General features: G+C 36.8%; 1 protein-coding gene across 2 annotated transcripts in view; it reads left to right on the top strand.

The window, feature by feature from the left end:
• The first annotated feature begins 870 nt into the window (after positions 1 to 870).
• The window catches only part of LOC140137714 (cholesterol 7-desaturase nvd-like), a 30191-nt gene continuing 9825 nt past the window's right edge, over positions 871 to 21236 (top strand). Inside the window, exons 1-2 of one of the 2 annotated variants that reach the window (XM_072159477.1) lie at positions 871 to 1474; positions 20955 to 21143. In XM_072159477.1, the coding sequence (XP_072015578.1) occupies positions 994 to 1474; positions 20955 to 21143 (670 nt within the window). In that variant the 5' untranslated portion in view covers positions 871 to 993. The remainder of the gene's footprint in view (positions 1475 to 20954; positions 21144 to 21236) is intronic. The other variant, XM_072159476.1, reaches the window with a different exon arrangement.

Below are 21236 nucleotides of genomic sequence, written 5' to 3'. Positions count from 1 at the left end.
AATTTTTACAGCAGAATGTGAAATATTTGTTTATTTTTCAATCATTTTAAAAGTGGAAAAAGAGAATCATCATTCCTGCATCATGATAGAATAGTAAAAACAGTCAAAAAAATTTTGTATTGTGTAATATTAATGCATTCTTTTGATTTCACGAAGGAACTCTTGATAAACTTGATGCTATCACTGTTACATGTAAGGCCCTCTTCCCTAGTAAAAGTGGCACAATTGTGATTTTACCCTTTCGTCTTCAACTAAACATATCTTGAGATTAAAACAAGCAAATTGAACAGAACAAACGGCATTTGAGAGCTAAGACTACGCCCTTGACGTTGATGTAAGCATCATATCACAACGGTATTTTCTAATTGCCAGAGAGGGCGCTTTTGACTTGCACAATTTTTTTGAGACAGGCTGTATAGACAATAAGGTTTGGACATTGGGATCCCAAAAATTTGGCGTGTAGTGCAAGGGGGGGGCAAAGAATTTTCGGCGGGCCGAGAGGGGGGGGGGCAAGCATTTTGGCGGGCCGAGGGGGGCAAGTAATTTTGGCGAGCCGTTTGGAAATTTTACGGGGGCTCATAATTATTGCACAGCCCCTTAGTAAGCCAGCTGTACATAAACATGAACACTATGAACACGCACATTAAAAGCTTTAAACTTGAATATTTTATGACAGAAATTAGGCTTATTGTAAATAGGCCTAAATAGATTTCAAATTTTCAAGTTAACATTTAACATTCAACAATATTTGGGCATTATCATCTTAAAATAATAAGTTAATTTAAACGTGCACGGTCAGAGTCCATGTGATCACACTACAACTACAGCTTCCGGGCATGGCACATGTGTTGGTAGAGCGTCGCCACTGAAAATATCAACAGAACGTGCCTTTTCCCGATTCATGTTCATTAGTCATTTGCGAGTCAGCCAAGACCCTAGTCACGAAATTGTAAGTTGTGTGTAAGGCTTTATGCACGTAGCTGCACAGAGAAGATGAACATCATGGCTAACTACAGACACCGACTAATATGGGTTCCATCTGTAGTAGGAATAATAGTGCTCGCTATCATTGTAGGAACAAGCTCAGAACTGCATGCAACAAGTGGAATAACGGAACAATTTAGAATTTTATATCCTGGAAACGGAACGCGATTTGACTTTGTTTTGCAGTATGTTTCGGACTTTGCCTTCGTTTTAGCCGAAAAACTTACTCTTTATAATGTCATCTTATGTGGCGTTTTGTTTCTTGCGACTTATTTTATCCAACGTCAACTTTTCACGCCTTATGAGTTAGTCAGAAACTTTGGTGATGTAGGATACATTACAGATGGGAGGAATAAGAAAGAGGTGGCAAACGAGATTCGTAAACGTCGTCGGGCAGGAGATGTACCGCCTGTTTATCCTAATGGATGGTTTTCAGTGTTACGTTCATGGGAACTAAAACAAGGAGAAGTCAAATATGTCAGCGCTCTTGGTAAGAAATAATTTATCATATCTGTATATCACTGTTAAAACAGTGTTCATTTAATAAGTTTAAAAAAAACTTTAAACACTTTTCTAATTGCACCGATTGTCGTGTGCCTTTGAATTAAACGCACCATTTGGCTTCCAGGAGGGCTGGAAGTAAAATCTTCCCACCAATACTGAAAAAAAAAAACCTCTACATTTTCAACCACCTAAACTGTTCACACTTAGTGTTAGAACACTGGGTAAAAAACCGGTTTGGTAAGCTTTTTAAATCAACATTGGGTAAATTTTACCCAACATTGGGTTATTTTCAGTATTTTACCTAATGTTGGGTAACATTGTACCCAATGTTTGGTAAAAAAATTGGGTAGTTGTAAATTTAGTAACGTATCGAAACGTATGGAAATGGATGGAAAAGGATGGAAATGGATGGGAAAAGGATAGGAATGGATCGAAAAGGATGAAAATGGGTCGGAATGAATCAAAATATGACTCAAATATCTCGAAATGAGTACAATAAGAGCTAAAATTTGTCAAAATGTGTTTCACCCGTTGGTCAAAATTCTCAAATCACAGGACAGTGTGGCCAGTAAAAGCGGCCACAGCAGCATGAAACCACAGATACTATGATAACATTCCAATATCTGTGATGAAACATTGGCAGATCTCAATAGGTCAAGGCCATAATGTAACATTACCACATAATACAAATTTTCAACATAATTTGTGTAATTAAATGTTCATGGCATCATACATACACCAGTTGCAAACTTTTCAAGATAATTATTGAAATATAAATCTTTTAAAATCCTTTTTTGAAGTAGTTCATCAGCTATTATAAAGTACTATAAATAGAAAGTAACAATCCTGGAGAAGAACTGCATCATAAAAAGTTTGGTGAAAATTGTCTTGATAAAAATTGTTTATTTTTCCACAATTCATTCACCAAATTGGTCTATAGATATGATATCTAAATCATATTGAATCAAATTCTAGAATTTTATGCTCAGATTAAGTTTAAACACATTTTAAGGTCTATTTGACAGGGGAATTGAAAACTCATACTAGCGATATCCTCCTACAATATGCAGGAATAAGCCTATAAAAATGTATATAAATCAAAGGTTAAAGCCATAAATGTACGATCTTTTAATTTGGTCATTTTTTTTCAAACCTGATTTTTTGGCATTTTAATTTTTGTAATGCTTGTCAAGTCATATGTCCCAACTTACACCTAATTGAAATCATGGAGTTTTTATTTAATGCTAATAAATAATGTCATTGAGAAAAATAAAGTACAACTATTTATTTAATTAATTAATATCTTTTAATATTAATCTAAAATTAAAGAAGAATTGTGCGTTCTTTCTTTCTTTCTTTCTTTCTTGCGTTAATTGATTAATTAAATCGAGGCCTAATTGTTCTTTCTTCCTTCCATTACCATGATTACTAGTATTTGAATTTTATTTGCATGAAAAGAAAAAGCAAGAAAGAAAGAAATTCAAAACTAGAGCAACTGTGCCCTTTGCAAGGGCACGAGGTAAGTTAGGCGTATGACTGTGATGACATCATCACGCAGCAATACTGTGCAACGTTAAATTTGACCCGACCTTTGTCTTCGGTTGACCTTTTCGGTTTCATATTCTGAGCAACGTTAAATTTGACCTCGGATGACCTTTTCGGTTTTACACTCCCCAAGTGTTAGGGATCATTTGCCGCAAGTTGCAGCCTGATCGGAGCAACTTTAAATTTGACCTGACCTTTGAACTTGGATGACCTTTCCAGTTTCATACTTCTCAAGTGTCAGGGATTATTTTCCCCGAATTGCAGCCCAATCAGAGCAACTTTAAATTTTACCTGACCTTTGACCTCGGATGACCTTTGCGGTTTAATACTTCCCAAGTGTCAGGGATCATTTCCCCCGACTTACAGCCCAATTGGAGCAACTTCAAATTTGCCCTGACCTTTGACCTCACATGACCGTTGTGGTTTTATACTCCCCAAGTGTCAGGGATCATTTTCCCCGACTTACAGCCTAATTGGAGCAACTTCAAATTTGACCTGACCTTTGACCTCACTTGACCTTTGTAGTTTTATACTCCCAAAGTGTCAGGGATCATTTTCCCCGACTTACAGCCTAATTGGAGCAACTTCAAAATTGACCTGACCTTTGACCTCACTTGACCTTTGTGGTTTTATACTCCCAAAGTGTCAGGGATCATTTTCCCCGACTTACAGCCTCATTGGAGCAACTTCAAATTTGACCTGACCTTTGACCTCACATGACCTTTGTGGTTTTATACTCCCAAAGTGTCAGGGATCATTTTCCCTGACTTACAGCCTAATTGGAGCAACTTCAAATTTGACCTGACCTTTGACCTCACTTGACCTTTGTGGTTTTATACTCCCCAGGTGTCAGGGATCATTTCCCCCGACTTACAGCCCAATTGGAGCAACTTTAAATTTGACCTGACCTTTGACCTCACATGACCTTCGTGGTTTTATACTCCCAAAGTGTCAGGGATCATTTTCCCCGACTTACAGCCTCATTGGAGCAACTTCAAATTTGACCTGACCTTTGACCTCACATGACCTTTGTGGTTTTATACTCCCAAAGTGTCAGGGATCATTTTCCCCGACTTACAGCCTAATTGGAGCAACTTCAAATTTGACCTGACCTTTGACCTCACTTGACCTTTGTGGTTTTATACTCCCCAGGTGTCAGGGATCATTTCCCCGACTTACAGCCCAATTGGAGCAACTTTAAATTTGACCTGACCTTTGACCTCACATGACCTTTGTGGTTTTATACTCCCAAAGTGTCAGGGATCATTTTCCCCGACTTACAGCCTAATTGGAGCAACTTCAAATTTGACCTGACCTTTGACCTCACTTGACCTTTGCGGTTTTATACTCCCTAAGTGTCAGGGATCATTTTCCCCGAGTTACAGCCCAATCGGAGCAACTTGTAATTTGACCTGACCTTTGACCTCACATGACCTTTGCGGTTTCATACTCCCCAAGTGTCAGGGATCATTTTCCCGAGTTACAGCCCAATCGGAGCAACTTTAAATTTGACCTGACCTTTGACCTCACATGACCTTTGTGGTTTAATGCGGTCATATTTCAACATTTTACTTACCCTCACCCCTTATTCACCATTATTGCGTCATCTGTAGAAACTATATAGTGGGATTATTGATTTTCATAAATGCATCATGGGAAGGCGTGATGCAGTTTTAGCCAAGATATCCCCCCCCCCCCACACACACACACACACCCTATAGCCATCAGTGGAAATGATGTAGCTGTTTATATCCAGCATACAGGCATCACATCACAAGTTACACTCAAGATATGTAACAAAATTGGCATCTGAACATACCTCAGTTTGTTTCGTGTGAATCGCCCACTTGGGGTTTCATACGCCCCAACTAGGCTGTTCCAGTTGAAATTCATACAACCTCTCCGGAAGACATTATCTTAATCTCCCACACAGGGCGTGTGAATTTCGAATGGGCCTACCTCAATGGGTGACTCCGTTTGTAATATTCACTCCCTGTGTGGACGATTCCAGTCATGTCTTGCATGAAGGGTGTATGGATTGCAGTTGGAATAGCCAAAATTTACACGTTTTGATGTATGGATTGCAGCTGCAATAGCCAGGCAGCGACTGGTATGATAGAGCCGGCAACTTGTGAAACCGCCCGGCCGTATGACATTTTCCACATGGTTGACGATGGAAATGTACTGAATTTAGAGAATGCACGGCACTCACCACCTGGCAATAGACGAATCCAGACGAAATTTTACACGTTTTGAAGCACAGACAGCAGAACCATTGCCTGTGGTTATCTCTTGTTTATCAAAACACTAGACTAGATGTCTCCATGTTTTGCCCCTAATTATAATGGGGGGTGCGGCACATATGAGGCAAAAATGACCATTTTTGACCCTTGTGACCCCCTGGATGACCTCCGATATTAAAACTTTTTAAGACTTTTGTAGCCACTTACCCAATACGGCTTGGCTATGCGTTTGGTCCACATCCGATCACGGATGTAGCACTAGTAGTCAATTGTGAGAAAGAAAGAAAGAAAGAAAGAAAGAAACAAACAGCAAGAAAAAAATAAGTTAGGCTGCACGCCTAACTTAAATAGGGAAGACAGGAAAACAAACTAGAGCTACTGTGGCTCACGAGCCACGAATGTCAGGCGTTGACTTCTGATTGACCTCATTTGACCTTTGACCTCGGGTAAACGTGAGTTGACTACTCATGCTATCTCAAATCAAGGATAATTTGCATCACATTTAAGCCCAATCGGGCCTATTTTAACATTTGACCTCATTTGACCTTTCCTGTCCTGTAACCTTGGATGACCTTTACGGTTTTATACTCCCCAAGTGTCAGGGATCATTTCCGCAAGTTGTTACAGCCTGATCGGAGCAATATTTAATTTGACCTGACCTTTGACCTCAGATGACCTTCATGGTTTCATACTCCCCAAGTGTCGGGGATCATTTTCCCTGAGTTACAGCCCAATCGGAGCAACTTTAAATTTGACCTGACCTTTGACCTTGCATGACCTTTTTAGTTTTATACTCATGAAGTGTCAGAAATTGGTTTCCCTGAGTTACAGGCCAATCGGAGCAACTTTAAATTTGACCTGACCTTTGACCTCAGTTGACCTTTGCGGTTTTATACTCCTCACGTGTCAGGGATCATTTACCCCGAGTTACAGCCCAATCGAAGCAACTTAAAATTTGACCTGACCTTTGACCTCACACGACCTTTGCGGTTTAATACTCCCCAATTGTCAGGGATCATTTTTTCCAAGTTACAGCCCGATCGGCGCAACTTTAAATTTGACCTGACCTTTGACCTCGCATGACCTTTGTGGTTTCATACTCCCCAATTATTCAGGGATCATTTTCCCGAAGTTACAGCACTATCGGAGCAACTTTAAATTTGACCTGACCTTTGACCTCACATGACCTTTGCGGTTTCATACTCCCCTAGTGTCAGGGATCATTTCCCCAGAGTTACTGCCCCATCCGGAGCAGCTGTAACATTGACCTTGGATGACCATAGCTGATGTTTCATGATCCCCTTATGATTATTATATTATAAGTTTTAGCCCAATCGGACAAATTTCAAACTTTGCCCCCCCCCCCCCCACAAACCCGAGTACTGGTATTCACCATTATTGCTATATAGCATTTACCATATAGCCTTAGTGTGTATGTATTGATTTTCATAAATGCATCATGGGAAGGAATATAATTTGACCACCATCCCCACCGCACAAGCAACTATATATAGCATTTATCAGATACCTTTAATGTGTATTTTCATAAATGCATCATGGGATAGCATCATTTCCAAACCTTTAGTGTGTATTTTCATAAATGCATCATGGGATAGCATAATTTCCAAACCTAATAACTCTTACCTCTTATTATCAAAATAGCAGCACAATATTTACTGTTAATTTTCCTGGAAATTTAAAACCACACCAGTAGACATGCCCAAGCATGCAACGAAACTATATGCTTATCTCTTGTTATCAAATAGCTGTTTCCCTGCACAAGGTTGCTGCCTCTAATGATAGCTGCTTCATTACATTTCACGCAAATATGTTCACAAAATGACCCTATTAAGCCTTACATGAACTTTGACCCCAATCTGTGGTACAACTTATTTGAAGCTTGGGCCAGCGGTTCTTGCTGACCATGTTTGGTGGTCATAGCATGTCATTTAAAGGAGCAGTAGCATTTTTAAGATTTTCACAAAATGACCCTAATAACCCTTACATGACCTTTGACCCCTATCTGTGTAGGAGTTATATTAAGCTTGGGTCAGTGCTTCTTGTGGCCAAGTTTGGTCAACATTGGTCCAAGCGTCTGGCACTAGTAGCAATTTTTGGTTCTACTAAAGAAGAAAGAAAGAAAGAAAGAAAGAAAGAAGAAGATTTAGGAGCTTCACAGTATATCAGGCGGATAAATCCGCCTGACATAATGAAGACACAGGATAAGAAAACATATTTTGATGAATTTGAGCTCTTATTGTACTCATTTCGAGGTGTTCGAGTCATATTTTGATTCATTCCGACCCATTTTCATCCTTTTCGATCCGTTCCTATCCTTTTCCCATCCATTTCCACCCATTTCCATCCTTTTCCATCCATTTCCATACGTTTCGATACATTACTAAATTTACAACTACCCTAAAAAAATTACCCAATATTGGGTAAAAGCCTTACCAAACTCATGAGGGTTGTTTATTTCATATGGTACCCAGCATGGTAACTAATATTTGACCCAAATTAAAAAAAAGGAAAAAACAAAACAAACTTGCCGGCGGAAAAAAAACTTGGCGAAAATCTCAACCTCCAGCCCCCCCCCCTCCCAACCTCTGGAGTCAAATGGTACGCCCTTAATCTGTGGTGTGTCCGAAGTCTTGGAATTTGACATAATTAGTGTTTTAGGAATTAAACATGTTTAGAAATGTGGAGTACGATTTATTTGTTTGGACTTCTCACCGAATGACCCCCAAGCTCTCATCGAACGACATTTTCGAACTGGTGTCTGCACATCCCGTCACTTCCAACGCACGTGCCCTCATAACGTAATTAGAGTTAATTATTGATAGTTATAACCATCGGTTTTAAACTGTATACATGTACTATGTAAACAGACTGTCAGAGAAGGCTCTGGCAGAAGTATACACGTATTATATATTTCAAAGATTAATTACAACATTAATTTAAAATTAACTTAATTGATTACGTAACAGCAATGAGCGTTACTCATCAGTTGTGGTCTGGCGTAAACCCCCGCGTAAACCATTAACGTGTGTATGTTTAGGTGAAAGATCAAGAATCTGAAAAGGATGAGCAAGCGAATTTATAGGCTTTATATACATAGGCTCTGCAAACAATAATGTAGTTTGGACGTTATTATAAAGACGTCAGAAGATAAATTGTCCCGGTAATTAATTTTATCCCGATATGATTGGGTATGTGCATTCTCACCGTGATTGTTCACACATTAAGCATGTTTTCTGTGATGATTTTCAAAAGTAGGACCTATATATGTTATTTTATTGAAATACATTGTTTAAAAGCATTAAAGAAGCCTAATTTGTTCACACCTATACAACACCCTGAAGAATTTCCGGTGAATTTCTTTGAAACGTACACAAAATGCATGAAATAAAAACATGGACGATCCCGATGCGTCATATACAATTACATGTTATCATGGTATACTGATATTTATCTTCCGCCTTCTTTTTTTTTTTGGCGGAATATACACTCTACACGGAATATATTATTTTAGTTTTACCTTCCTTACCTTGAGGGATCTTGCACTTTGCTGTGTACTTTTACTTAAGTGATGTTGAAGAAAAAAGTTGGAATTTCGTTGCTAGAGGCGTAAGACAACCGGGTTGACATTTGCACCTTGAATCAACCGGGAATTCAGGGACAACATGGATGTTCTAGATGATATTGGATCTTCAAGCAGTGCTTTTGGTATAATTTACAAGGCGTTTCGTGCTGAAATTTTCCAATAAAAACAACAATTGAATGATAATCAAAGTTGATGGGTTTTGAATATTCCGGCACAAAGTTAACAAAATCACATGTATATACGGTATCTTCTCTCAATAACAATTGTATAACAACAAACTACAAGTACATCAAGTTATTTATTAAATAGAACAAAACATTAAGAATAAGAATAATTCAAGAAACAAAATAAATGGATACACGTGAATAATGTAAATACAATCATATACAGTGAGGTATAAGCTAAAGGTTTGATGACCTATAGAAAGCCTATAAAAAGATGAAGTTCAAAATGTAACTCTCTTTTATGGAGTTATAAACATATTTTGTTTGAAATTGACATCAAATCGTGTTGATTTATGTTCACTGGGGCCGTAAGGTGATATACAAATTATGTAAACTTGCGTGAAGTCCCGCGTGAAGTGTGTGATTTTCATTTAGAAGAAGAGAATAATAAGATCTTTCCTGTGACATAAACATGAACCCAATAGAAAGGCCATAAATATAATCATGAGTTCCAGTGTATTTTATTAAGAAATGTCTCATGTATTTATAATAATGATCTAGGCCTAAATGTCTCAATCAAGAAATCTGTAAGTAATTACTTCCGGAACTGTAACATTGTAAGAAGAAAATTAGAACTTTGCGGTGCATTTGTATAGAATGCGTGCAACCCTTGTTATTCTATGTACACCTACAGGAAACACAAAACGTTTTGCAAAAACCGTTTACATGTCGGCTTATATAAAGGGTAAATAAATTGTATAAAACGTTTTAATAACATATTAAAATATTTTTGAAAACTTGCTGCAAGACATTTTAACACAATGTTACTAAAATGTTGACAAAATATTTTGCAAAAATGTTTGCCAAAAATATTTTACACTAAAAGTTTGACAACAATTTATTGTTAAATGATGTTTAGTGGTGGGTTTTTTTTCACGTCAAACGATGAAAAAAATTCGACATTTGAATGTTTTGGCCAAACCAAAACACGTTTATAACTTCGCGTTTATAACACGTTTATAACATTTTATAAACAGGTGCATGTTTGCTGGGTTGCCTGGTATATAACAAGCTTGCCGGTTTTCAATTCGGAGGGGCTCATTTCAAATATTATACTTCGCTCCACGATCAAGCAAGAATACAATTTACTATCATTATTGCCTAAATTTTGATCAAAATGATTTTAGAACCATATTGAAATGATCACACAATTCTGATATTCAACAAAATTTAAATTTTCGTTTAAACAACAGAGAAAAAAGAGTGCAAAACAATACACAATACCAGAGTTTGTCTATGCTATGTTAACAAAAACCCGGACAAAAACACCATTATCCATTTATTTATACGCAAACAATAACATACAGCAAGTTTTTGAGCATTGACTAAAGGCAAATAAATGTATTCACATACTGAAATGTTTTGTTATATAGAATAAAACAAAATGGTATGACCAGAGATATGACGTATGTATAGGTCTATATAAGGCCCCTATGTATTTATAAAAACTTCTTTTACCCTGTTTATTTATGTAGAGCTTCGTGTTCTGAGTGTTCACATTAGGCCCGAAACCTAATAATATCCAGGGGTGGTACTTATTAAGTTTGGTTGTGGTAGGGGTGTGCTGCTTGAAAGTGGACCCATCCATATACGATTTTGTCAAGAAACTCATTGGACCCATTGATATACAAAATATACAAAAAGTCAATATATTCGGCCAAATTTGACCCAAATTGTCTTATTTTTTTACAAATTTTCCCAAAATTTTGGCGAAATTTCACAAATTTTGGCTAGATTGAGGCAAAATTGGACTATTGTCCGAAAATATTGAGAACATAGAAAAAGGAGTTATTGATATACCAAAAGGACAAAAATGCTACCCAAGTTTGCGGTACGTCCCCGTACACATGCATGGTCATTTGTACTGAGTACCCCCGGGCAATATGCCTACCGGATTGTTTACATAGTGTTTACGTTCTCCGTAGAATATTGTTTCATCCTATCCTATTTTTGTCACTTCTGTGGTCAATTTGAGTCATTCATTTCGTATACTTCCTTCCTGTCTGCGGTCGGCGAGATGGAGGAGGAACCTTTTCCTCTCTGTTCATCTTTTCAGATTTAAGGGATTATTTATAAAAGGGGATTATCCTCTACACGTAAACACAAACATTACAGTTACCATCGGAATTCGGAAGTAACAAATAAAGCTTCTATTGTGTTTTTTTACCTCGATAGAGTATTTTATTTGTGCCATTCCAGTCAATATTTGATAAGACTTGTCATTTTTGGAACATCAATATACGTACGGAGATCAAAAAGGGCAAACAAATCATAATAAAAATTCCTTTAAAAAGGAATGGGGCGCCCAATGTGAGCTTGGTAAGGGAAGGGGAGGGAGGGAAGGGAAGGGAAAAGGAAGAGAAAGGAAGAAGAAGGGAAGAGGAGGAAGAAAATAATAGAGAAAAGAAGAGAAGGGAAGGGAAGAGGAAGAGGAAGGGAAGGAAAGAAGAAGAGACAGGAAGGGAGAGAGGAGGAAGAGAAAAATAGAGAAAAGAACATTTACTATTTTTTGATCTGTCTACACTACACTATGCCCGGACACTATTCATTTATTTATTAATTAATCATGTTTGAATTAAGAGGTCTCGTGCCTGTTGCTCTCGAAATTATCTTATCTTATCGATACGAGTGTCTATTTAGTTACATCAATATAAAGTGGATGAGATAACTAGATCGGGTGATTTTGAAATATATAATAAGCTTGTTTTACACCAAGATCTTAATAGTTATGTGCAGGTCTTGTTACATTTTAGTTCACTAACATTTTAATATTGAATTTACACCATTAAACATCTTTACAAAAATGAATATAATAATGTTATAATAATTTAGAATGTGTATCATAGCTGCTTGGAGTAAATTAAATATTTTACTTTGTTTATTGGAGTTAACTTAAGGCCAAGTAAAAAATAAAACATGTTTCACGTCCGGGTTTTCGAAAAAAAGGAGGAAGAGGGGGCTTTTTATTTTCTATTTTTTATCGCAAAATTGGTGTAAATACCCATACTTGGAGCTGTTTTAGCGTATACAATAATGCCTGGAAAAAGGAGGAGGCCCTTTTTTATTTGTTGTTCTGAGAGTTACACCCTCTCTAATGATCACAAAACCTTCCTAAAATGTTTCTTGTATCTTAACAAGGCTATAGAAAGCATCCCAACTTCCTAGACATATTTTTTGAAAAGTTATAACTGAATTTCAAAAAATAAAAATAAATTTGAGGAAACCTCAAAAAAGGAAGCGGGAGGGGACGTGAAACATGTTTATATTTTATTTGGCCTAATAGAGATCCGTCATCAACTTTGAATCCCAAACTGCACTATCCCCACATGCCATTTTGTTTTGCATATTCTTGGATTGTATATAGTAACACCCAGCAACACACAAAAGTGTTCTTAAAAATTTATTCAAAACGTTTTAATAACATTTAAATGTCGAGTTATATAAAGACCATGATTACGTTTTTAAAACGTTTAATTGTGAAATATTTTGGGCCAACATTTGGCAAACATTCTTGCATTTTTGTGTTTGGATCAAAAGTTTAAATCAAAAGCATTTTTGCAAAATATTTTTTTTGAAAGCAACTGGTTTAAGGGGTCCTTAAAAGGGCATTCAGTATGTTCAGGGAAAGTATTTACAGTGATGCATTAGAGGAGAGTGGGTCTTGCATGCACCTGTTGTCTGACGACAAGAGGTACTGCAATACCAAACTGTTTTAAATGGTCTATGGTTAATAGCATGGTTATAGTATATAACTGCATCAGGCGATGAAAAACCTTTTCTACGGGCCGAACCATCTCAGATTTTGCGTTAGGGAGATATTTTTAGCTAATGCAGGTAAAATTAACCATTATATAATTATGCAGAAGTATTGTGTTTTCATGTGGCAAAACATGTTGAACGACACAGTCATACCTATCATGTCATTTGTTAATTGACTGGGTAGGCCTATGTCTGTATGATGAAATTTTATGATCAAATATGTACGTTGCGTCAGTGTAAATAATTACTCAATCAGAAGATCTGATAGCATTGTTTCAAGTATTTGCATGTGGTTTACTAGGTGAATGCTATCTGGCTTATACAAAGTTTTAACTTGATCACAAAAAGATAAATACAACAAATATTAAGTGCAATTTAGGTCAACTACCATTTATATTTGCAATTTGTCTGCAGGATAAAATTACGCAAAAAGGAAACCAAAACAATATTGTAAGATCATTCACTATCTATGGTAAGATCTACCCCTGCAGGGGGTATCAGTGGCGTATCGTGACCGCTCCTACCCCAGGGGGGTGAAGAAAAAGGTTGACCCAATTTTTTTTTCGGTGGTTTGAAAAAAAGTGAAAAAAAAAAAAAAAAGGATTATAGGTGCTAGCGCCCTAAAAGCAACACATTTTGATACCATTTTTTCACAAATTTTTTACTTTTTCAAATTTTTTTTCCGCCCTTTTTTTTCTTTACTAATTCTTTTTGCCGCCCTCTTCTTCCGCTCCCCTCTTTTTGCCGCCCCTTCTTCTTCCGCGGCCCCTTCGTTTTGGCCGCCCCCTGCTTTTACCCCGCGCCCCAAAGGCCCCCCCCCCCCCCAAAAAAAAGAATACGCGCATGGGTATTTTTCTTCTTAATTATGATTTTTACACGCGATTTTTATAACTGAACTTTGATGAACTAAAACTGTGAAATGCAGTGTATGATGCATGAGATACAATAGCGAAGCCTGGATTTTTCCAGAGCCATGGAGGAGGGAGGAGGTAACCATGGTAACTGGGGGCGAGGGGAAAAATCGACGAAAAAATATCAATGTTATTTTTATCCCGGTCTATTTTCTTTTATCGCGTTTATAATCAGGTAAAAAGGGCGTCTGACATCGGTTGTCTTGTATACTAAACTGACATCCGAATAAGCTGGTATTTTAAATTATGGTCGACGTGCAGACTATAGTTTTATCAGCTGAAATTACACATCGCGCGTTGTATTTATCTCTTTCTGTTCAAATAAAAACTTAGCGGGATATATTCACTAACAATTGTGGTCCGATTTTATATCATGCCATTGTCAGCCTTTAAATTGAAATATTTATGATACATGATGGGCTAATTCCATTTATACCAAATGCATTTTGATAGAGAAAAAGTGGGGATGAGTCATTTGGTTTCAAATAATAATAATAGCTAAATAATTAAGTAAGATATAGGCCTTCGCATCCGAAATTTCGTTTGAATCCTATATTTTGTCAGTCCCGCAATTTGTACAATCAACAATGATCAACAGGAGAATCACGCTCACAGATGTCTGCCCCTTATTTCTTAACCGTTCAATGTCAGAAGAATGGTCAAAATATTAGTTCCACGAGAAAGGCGTCTTCACGGTTTGCGTCTTCATGTCTCCATCAGCGACGCTTCCCTATTTTGGACGCACTTCCGGTAATGCGTCCGACGTCCAATATCGTTATATGCGTTACCAAATCTGTCCAAAGTGAACAACCCAGGGTTATAATATTTTAAGCTATATAAGGCCAAAAAAGTTTGTTTCCTGTAGAGCGCATGTTTTTGACGGCTTTGCGCATTAGCTTTTTTTTTTCAATTACAAAGAAAAAAAACCCAAAAAATACAAAAAGATAAATAAATAAATAAAACACCGGAAAAATCGCAAATAGGCTTATAAAACACTACTGGAGTAAACATTTACACATTACACAACAAACAGGGTGACAACAAACGAGCTTAAGTGAAAAACTACTTCACATAATATTCCCCGCATGCTATAGGAAAATAACATGGTTTTTTTTGCCAAACTGAACAATCAACAGCTCATGGTGTGAATTAGAGTTCATTTCCACGGTCAATGCGCCATTTAACATAGACATGATAGATAATTATACACAAACGCAAAATGTGAACATGATTTTGATTTACCATTTACCATAGCATTGGCCAACGAGACAAACCTCAGGCAAACTACCCCGTGCGAACCTGGTACAAAGTCCAAAAAGCACGTCCCTCACGCATCCAATATAAATTATGTATGTTTTCACGCTGGGGAAACATGTAGGTTAAGGATGCATAGGCCTATACCTAAAATTTTGTTATTAAACAACGACATTTCTTTCAGAATTTCAAATTACTTGAATTTCGACTGAAACATGCCAAAAGAATTAGCCCATCACATTTAGACCAATTTGGTTAATATTGTACATATGTCGGTAGACTGACTATCCAGGGGCCGGGCCAGGGGGGGGGCTGTAGGCCCTCTCCCCCAGCACATAGTGTGTAGCGTTATAGGGGCACGGGCCCAGTCGATTTGAAAATTTAGAAAATCCCACAGGAAAATTGCCGAAAAGTTGCTTGTGCCGCCCCCAACCATCAGGCCCGGTCCCCCTCCCCCATCATGGTCGGCCATATTATAACATTTCCTGGGGAGGACGCCCTCAATATTTTTCAAAATTCTTTTTTTTACACGATTATATTGTACTTTATTAAACCAACATACCCTGCGAAAATCAAAACTCAAGGTGCTGTATCAAAATCCTAGATTTTGAATAAAACACAGGACGGTGATCTACACAATAAAGGATCGTACCACAAAACGACCGAAGGAGTGATACGTATTGGCGACATCGGCGTGCGTTGGTAGTAAATTCCAATTTTCTTTGCTTTTTTCTTTGAACAAGTTCAAAGTTTCTTTGCTTTTGCTTAGTTGTTCGGCTCAAAAATAAAAGGGGATATATATCTGACAGTAAAAGCTAACATTTTATGGCAAAGAAATGCTAATCTATTTTGTATGAAAATGTAATAATATGCCTTTAATTCACCGTCCCGCCGGACCCGTCTGGGGTTCCCCGTGAACATTAGTGACACACAAACACCCACCCACCTTAAACAAAAAGGAAAGATAAATATGAAGACACACAAAATATGTAAAATATATATATATGAATGCATGTCTTACATTTATTATCATGATTGATATGTCATGATAAATGGGGTTCAAGGTTAAGTTTAAAAGATCATTGTTTTTACAACACCTGAATGTTGACGAAAGCTTGTCATTTCAAGTTCAGTCACTGTGGAGACTGGAGAATTAGTATATAATTTATTCAGGTTAATGTTTTATACAGTTATAAGTTTAGGGTTAGAAATTAATAAAAATTCCCTTTAAAGGGAAAGCCAGCTTCAATGCAGAAGATGCCTTGTAATTAGTTTGGGTGGTGGCATTTTTAGGATCACTCTTTTTTATGATCCATCATGTTTCATGACAGTCCACCAAACCATCAATGATGAGAACATGCACACAGAAACAGCAAACCAAACAACTCCTATAACTTCCTGTCAATTAATTACTCCAAATTGTTCTGTCTTTTTGTCTTTTCTGCCTTTTAGGCTACCCTTAGCTCATTATTAATATAAAGAAATGCAGTTTTTAGTTAATTGGCTAAAAACTGCCATCATCTGCCTTTTACATGCACATTAATTTTATATTAATTCGCAATTTATACTTAATATAGCACATTATAAAATGTATAAAGACTGATATTGTTCAATTATAATAGGCCTACATGTATATAAATTATACCCATATCAAAAATAGGCCCTGAAATTGCATCGAATTTTTCCGTTGAAAAGACAAAACTGATGTTTAAGATATAAATTATTTCATAAATGACATTTTGAGTCATTTTTATCCATAAAACGATACAGATTATAGGATATTTTTACTTTGACTTTTACGTCCATAAAGGTTTTAATCATGTTATCAATACACTCACATCTCATGCTGTGCTGATCTCCAGGAGGTCTGCGAATGTAAATCTAAGAACGCCTGATAACAAGGATTCTATAATTTTCTTTCGTTGATATGCTGTGGAAACTATTATAGGCCTGGCATGAACTTTTAATGTCATATTTCCTTCAAACCATAACTTTTGAAATTCTCACTCGTTTTCATTCGTTGAAACGGCAAAACATACTTTCTTTTTCTTACAAATCCAATAACAGGTCTATTATATATTTTCACCATAAAAAGTTCCGCAAAGTTATTCAAACCAATGCTAGTACCCCGTAATCTCTTTAGCAAACAAAGACGATCTCCGAATTAGATCATAGCCAGCTAACGCTGGCGAAAACCTCGGTCGAGGTTTTGCCAAGTTTAAAAAATAACGGTTAGTTAATGAAATAACGGTTAGTTAATGAAGAAGAAGAAGTGAAAATTAGCAACGCGACGAGGTTTATTTGCCCGTAATAGAGTTCTATTGTATCCGCTATTGTAATAATTGTGTTCTATTCATAAAAACTATTGCAGGAATCGCGACAATTCCTGAAATAGGCCCTACACATTTATTGCTGATCTCTACCGCCGGCGTTTCGCAATTATTAATTTTCAAAATGATCCCATACTCTAACAATTATATATTTATATGTGCTTTTTATAAAACATTAACAAATTGCAATTACGAAAACTACTAACTTTGAAAGTGAAAATATATTTACCATCGAAAATATATTATACTTAAATTCTATAGAATCTATAATACCCAACCCAGAAATGCCAATTATTTTCTAAATTGTTGTAATCCCCCGGGTAATCCCGCCCAAATATCCCCGCAAATATCTTATGCACGATTTTATTGATTCATTCAAGTCGTCAAAAATTGCAACATCCTCACCATTACCAAACCGTATATGACTTGCTGCTTTATTATCCTCTCTTGACCAAACACGCATAATAAGTTGATCCAAAGACCCAGCGCGTGTCAATCAGTTTGCTGTTCTGTTACTTTATGATCGACGCTTCCCTATTTTGGACGCATTTCTGGTAATGCGTCCGACGTCCAATATATCGTTATATGCGTTACCAAATCTGTCCAAAGTGAACAACCCAGGGTTATAATATTTTAAGCTATATAAGGCCAAAAAAGTTTCCTGTAGAGCGCATGTTTTTGACGGCTTTGCGCATTAGCTTTTTTTTTTCACTTACAAAAAAAACCCCAAAAATACAAAAAGATAAATAAATAAATAAAACACCGGAAAAATCGCAAATAGGCTTATAAAACACTACTGGAGTAAACATTTACACATTACACAACAAACAGGGTGACAACAAACGAGCTTAAGTGAAAAACTACTTCACATTCCCCGCATGCTATAGGAAAATAACATGGTTTTTTTTGCCAAACTGAACAATCAACAGCTCATGGTGTGAATTAAAGTTCATTTCCACGGTCAATCCGCCATTTAACATATACATGATAGATAATTATACACAAACGCAAAATGTGAACATGATTTTGATTTACCATTAACCATAGCATTGGCCAACGAGACAAACCTCAGGCAAACTACCCCGTGCGAACCTGGTACAAAGTCCAAAAAGCACGTCCCTCACGCATCCAATATATATAAATTATGTATGTTTTCACGCTGGGGAAACATGTAGGTTAAGGATGCATATACCGGGGTACCTAAAATTTTGTTATTAAACAACGACATTTCTTTCAGAATTTCAAATTACATGAATTTCGACTGAAACATGCCAAAAGAATTAGCCCATCACATTTAGACCAATTTGGTTAATATTGTACATATGTCGGTAGACTGACTATCCAGGGACCGGGCCGAGGACCCAATAACGGGGGCAGGGGGGCTGTAGGCCCTCTCCCCAGCACAGAGTGTGTAGCGTTATAGGGGCACGGGCCCAGTCGATTTGAAAATTTAGAAAATCCCACAGGAAAATTGCCGAAAAGTTGCTTGTGCCGCCCCACCCATCAGGCCCGGTCCCCCTCCCCCATCATGGTCGGCCATATTATAACATTTCCTGGGGAGGACGCCCTCAATATTTTTCAAAATTCTTTTTTTTTACACGATTATATTGTACTTTATTAAACCAACATACCCTGCGAAAATCAAGACTCAAGGTGCTGTATCAAAATCCTAGATTTTGAATAAAACACAGGACGGTGATCTACACAATAAAGGATCGTACCACAAAACGACCGAAGGAGTGATACGTATTGGCGACATCGGCGTGCGTTGGTAGTAAATTCCAATATTCTTTGCTTTTTTCTTTGAACAAGTTCAAAGTTTCTTTGCTTTTGCTTAGTTGTTCGGCTCAAAAATAAAAGGGCATATATATCTGACAGTAAAAGCTAACATTTTATGGCAAAGAAATGCTAATCTATTTTGTATGAAAATGTAATAATATGCCTTTAATTCACCGTCCCGCCGGCCCCGTCTGGGGTTCCCCGTGAACATTAGTGACACACAAACACCCACCCACCTTAAACAAAAAGGAAAGATAAATATGAAGACACATAAAATATGTAAAATATATACATATATGAATGCATGTCTTACATTTATTATCATGATTGATATGTCATGATAAATGGGGTTCAAGGTTAAGTTTAAAAGATCATTGTTTTTACAACACCTGAATGTTGACGAAAGCTTGTCATTTCAAGTTCAGTCACTGTGGAGACTGGAGAATTAGTATATAATTTATTCATGTTAATGTTTTATACAGTTATAAGTTTAGAGTTAGAAATTAAAAACCTCGGTCGAGGTTTTGCCAAGTTTAAAAAATAACGGTTAGTTAATGAAATAACGGTTGGTTAATGAAATAGGCCCTACACATTTATTGCTGATCTCTACCGCCGGCGTTTCGCAATTATTAATTTTCAAAATGATCCCATACTCTAACAATTATATATTTATATGTGCTTTTTATAATTATGAAAACTACTAACTTTGAAAGTGAAAATATGTTTACCATCGAAAATAAATCATACTTAAATTCTATAGAATCTATAATACCCAACCCAGAAATGCCCAATTATTTTCTAAATTGTTGTAATCCCACGGGTAATCCCGCCCAAATATCCCCGCAAATATCTTATGCACGATTTTATTGATTCATTTTGGGCTTACCAAAAAGCTCCAAAAGTCAGAAGTCGTCAAAAATGGCAACATCCTCACCATTACCAAACCGCATATGACTTGCTACTTTATTATCCTCTCTTGGCCAAACACGCATAATGAGTTGATCGAAATACCCAGCGCGTGGTTGATCTTAACAATGCAAAAGAAGCCTACATCTACCTAATGACACTTGGTCATTTACAAAAACCTATTGAACAGTACGTAGTCATTCAATAGTGCGGACACTCTTCACTCACAAACCACCAAAATTCGTGCTATTTTGGCGTTGGAAAAGAAATCTCGTGAATAGAGTGCCCTCTCAACAATATCTACAATCTCTACACACTCTAGAAACACCAACTAAAATCATCCAACAACTTCATTTTAAGAATTGTTTCAGTATCGAAATCAATAGGAACAGAAACAGTATGGTCTACACATTTCAGGAAAATGTTTCATTTATTTCTTCCACCATTCTATATTTCCCTAAAATTATCACATTTTTTCTCCAAAATCCTATGCAAATGATTCTCCACGCTACGCAGAAATTATGTGCGATAAATATACAAATTTTACACAATTTTACATAACTTTAGACAATATTGGAATATCTTGATGAGAGCGTTTACAGTTCCTTCTCTCAAAGCAGGCACATCTCATTTCATGACGTCAACTTTTTTCTAGGTCAAATCTGTCTCGTTCGAAGGAACTCACCGCTTAAGTTGGTTTTTGCGGAATATCAATTTTAAACGTCTTATTTTCTCAACAACAAAAAAGAGTCATTTTCACTGTCCTCATAATATTAGCTAGCCAATGATATGATGTTGTCCGAGCAATATATATGACCTTTAAACCACATGATGACATATGAAGAGAAGAGAAAACTATTGACGTATGAGATTCTTAATAAATGTTTGTTTCTATACCATGTTATGTGCAGGTAAAGAATTAGCCGTTTACAGAGGAGAAAATGGACAAGCCTACATTGTGGATGCTTATTGTCCTCATTTAGGGGCAAACCTGGGGGTCGGAGGAATTGTCAAAGGTGACTGTATAGAATGTCCCTTCCATGGATGGATCTTTAGAGGTTCAGATGGAAAATGTGTGGATATTCCATATACACAAAAAGGTAACATTGATGTTATTTAATTACGTTATACTGATATTCATAATACAAATCATGCTACTCTGACAATTTAAAGCTATCAAGGTGTTGACAGCC

This window comes from Amphiura filiformis, chromosome 17, assembly GCF_039555335.1.
Source record: "Amphiura filiformis chromosome 17, Afil_fr2py, whole genome shotgun sequence".
NCBI classification, from domain to species: domain Eukaryota; kingdom Metazoa; phylum Echinodermata; class Ophiuroidea; order Amphilepidida; family Amphiuridae; genus Amphiura; species Amphiura filiformis.
The sequence above is the reverse complement of the archived record's forward strand: the minus strand, read 5'-3'. Positions and strand labels throughout refer to the sequence as shown.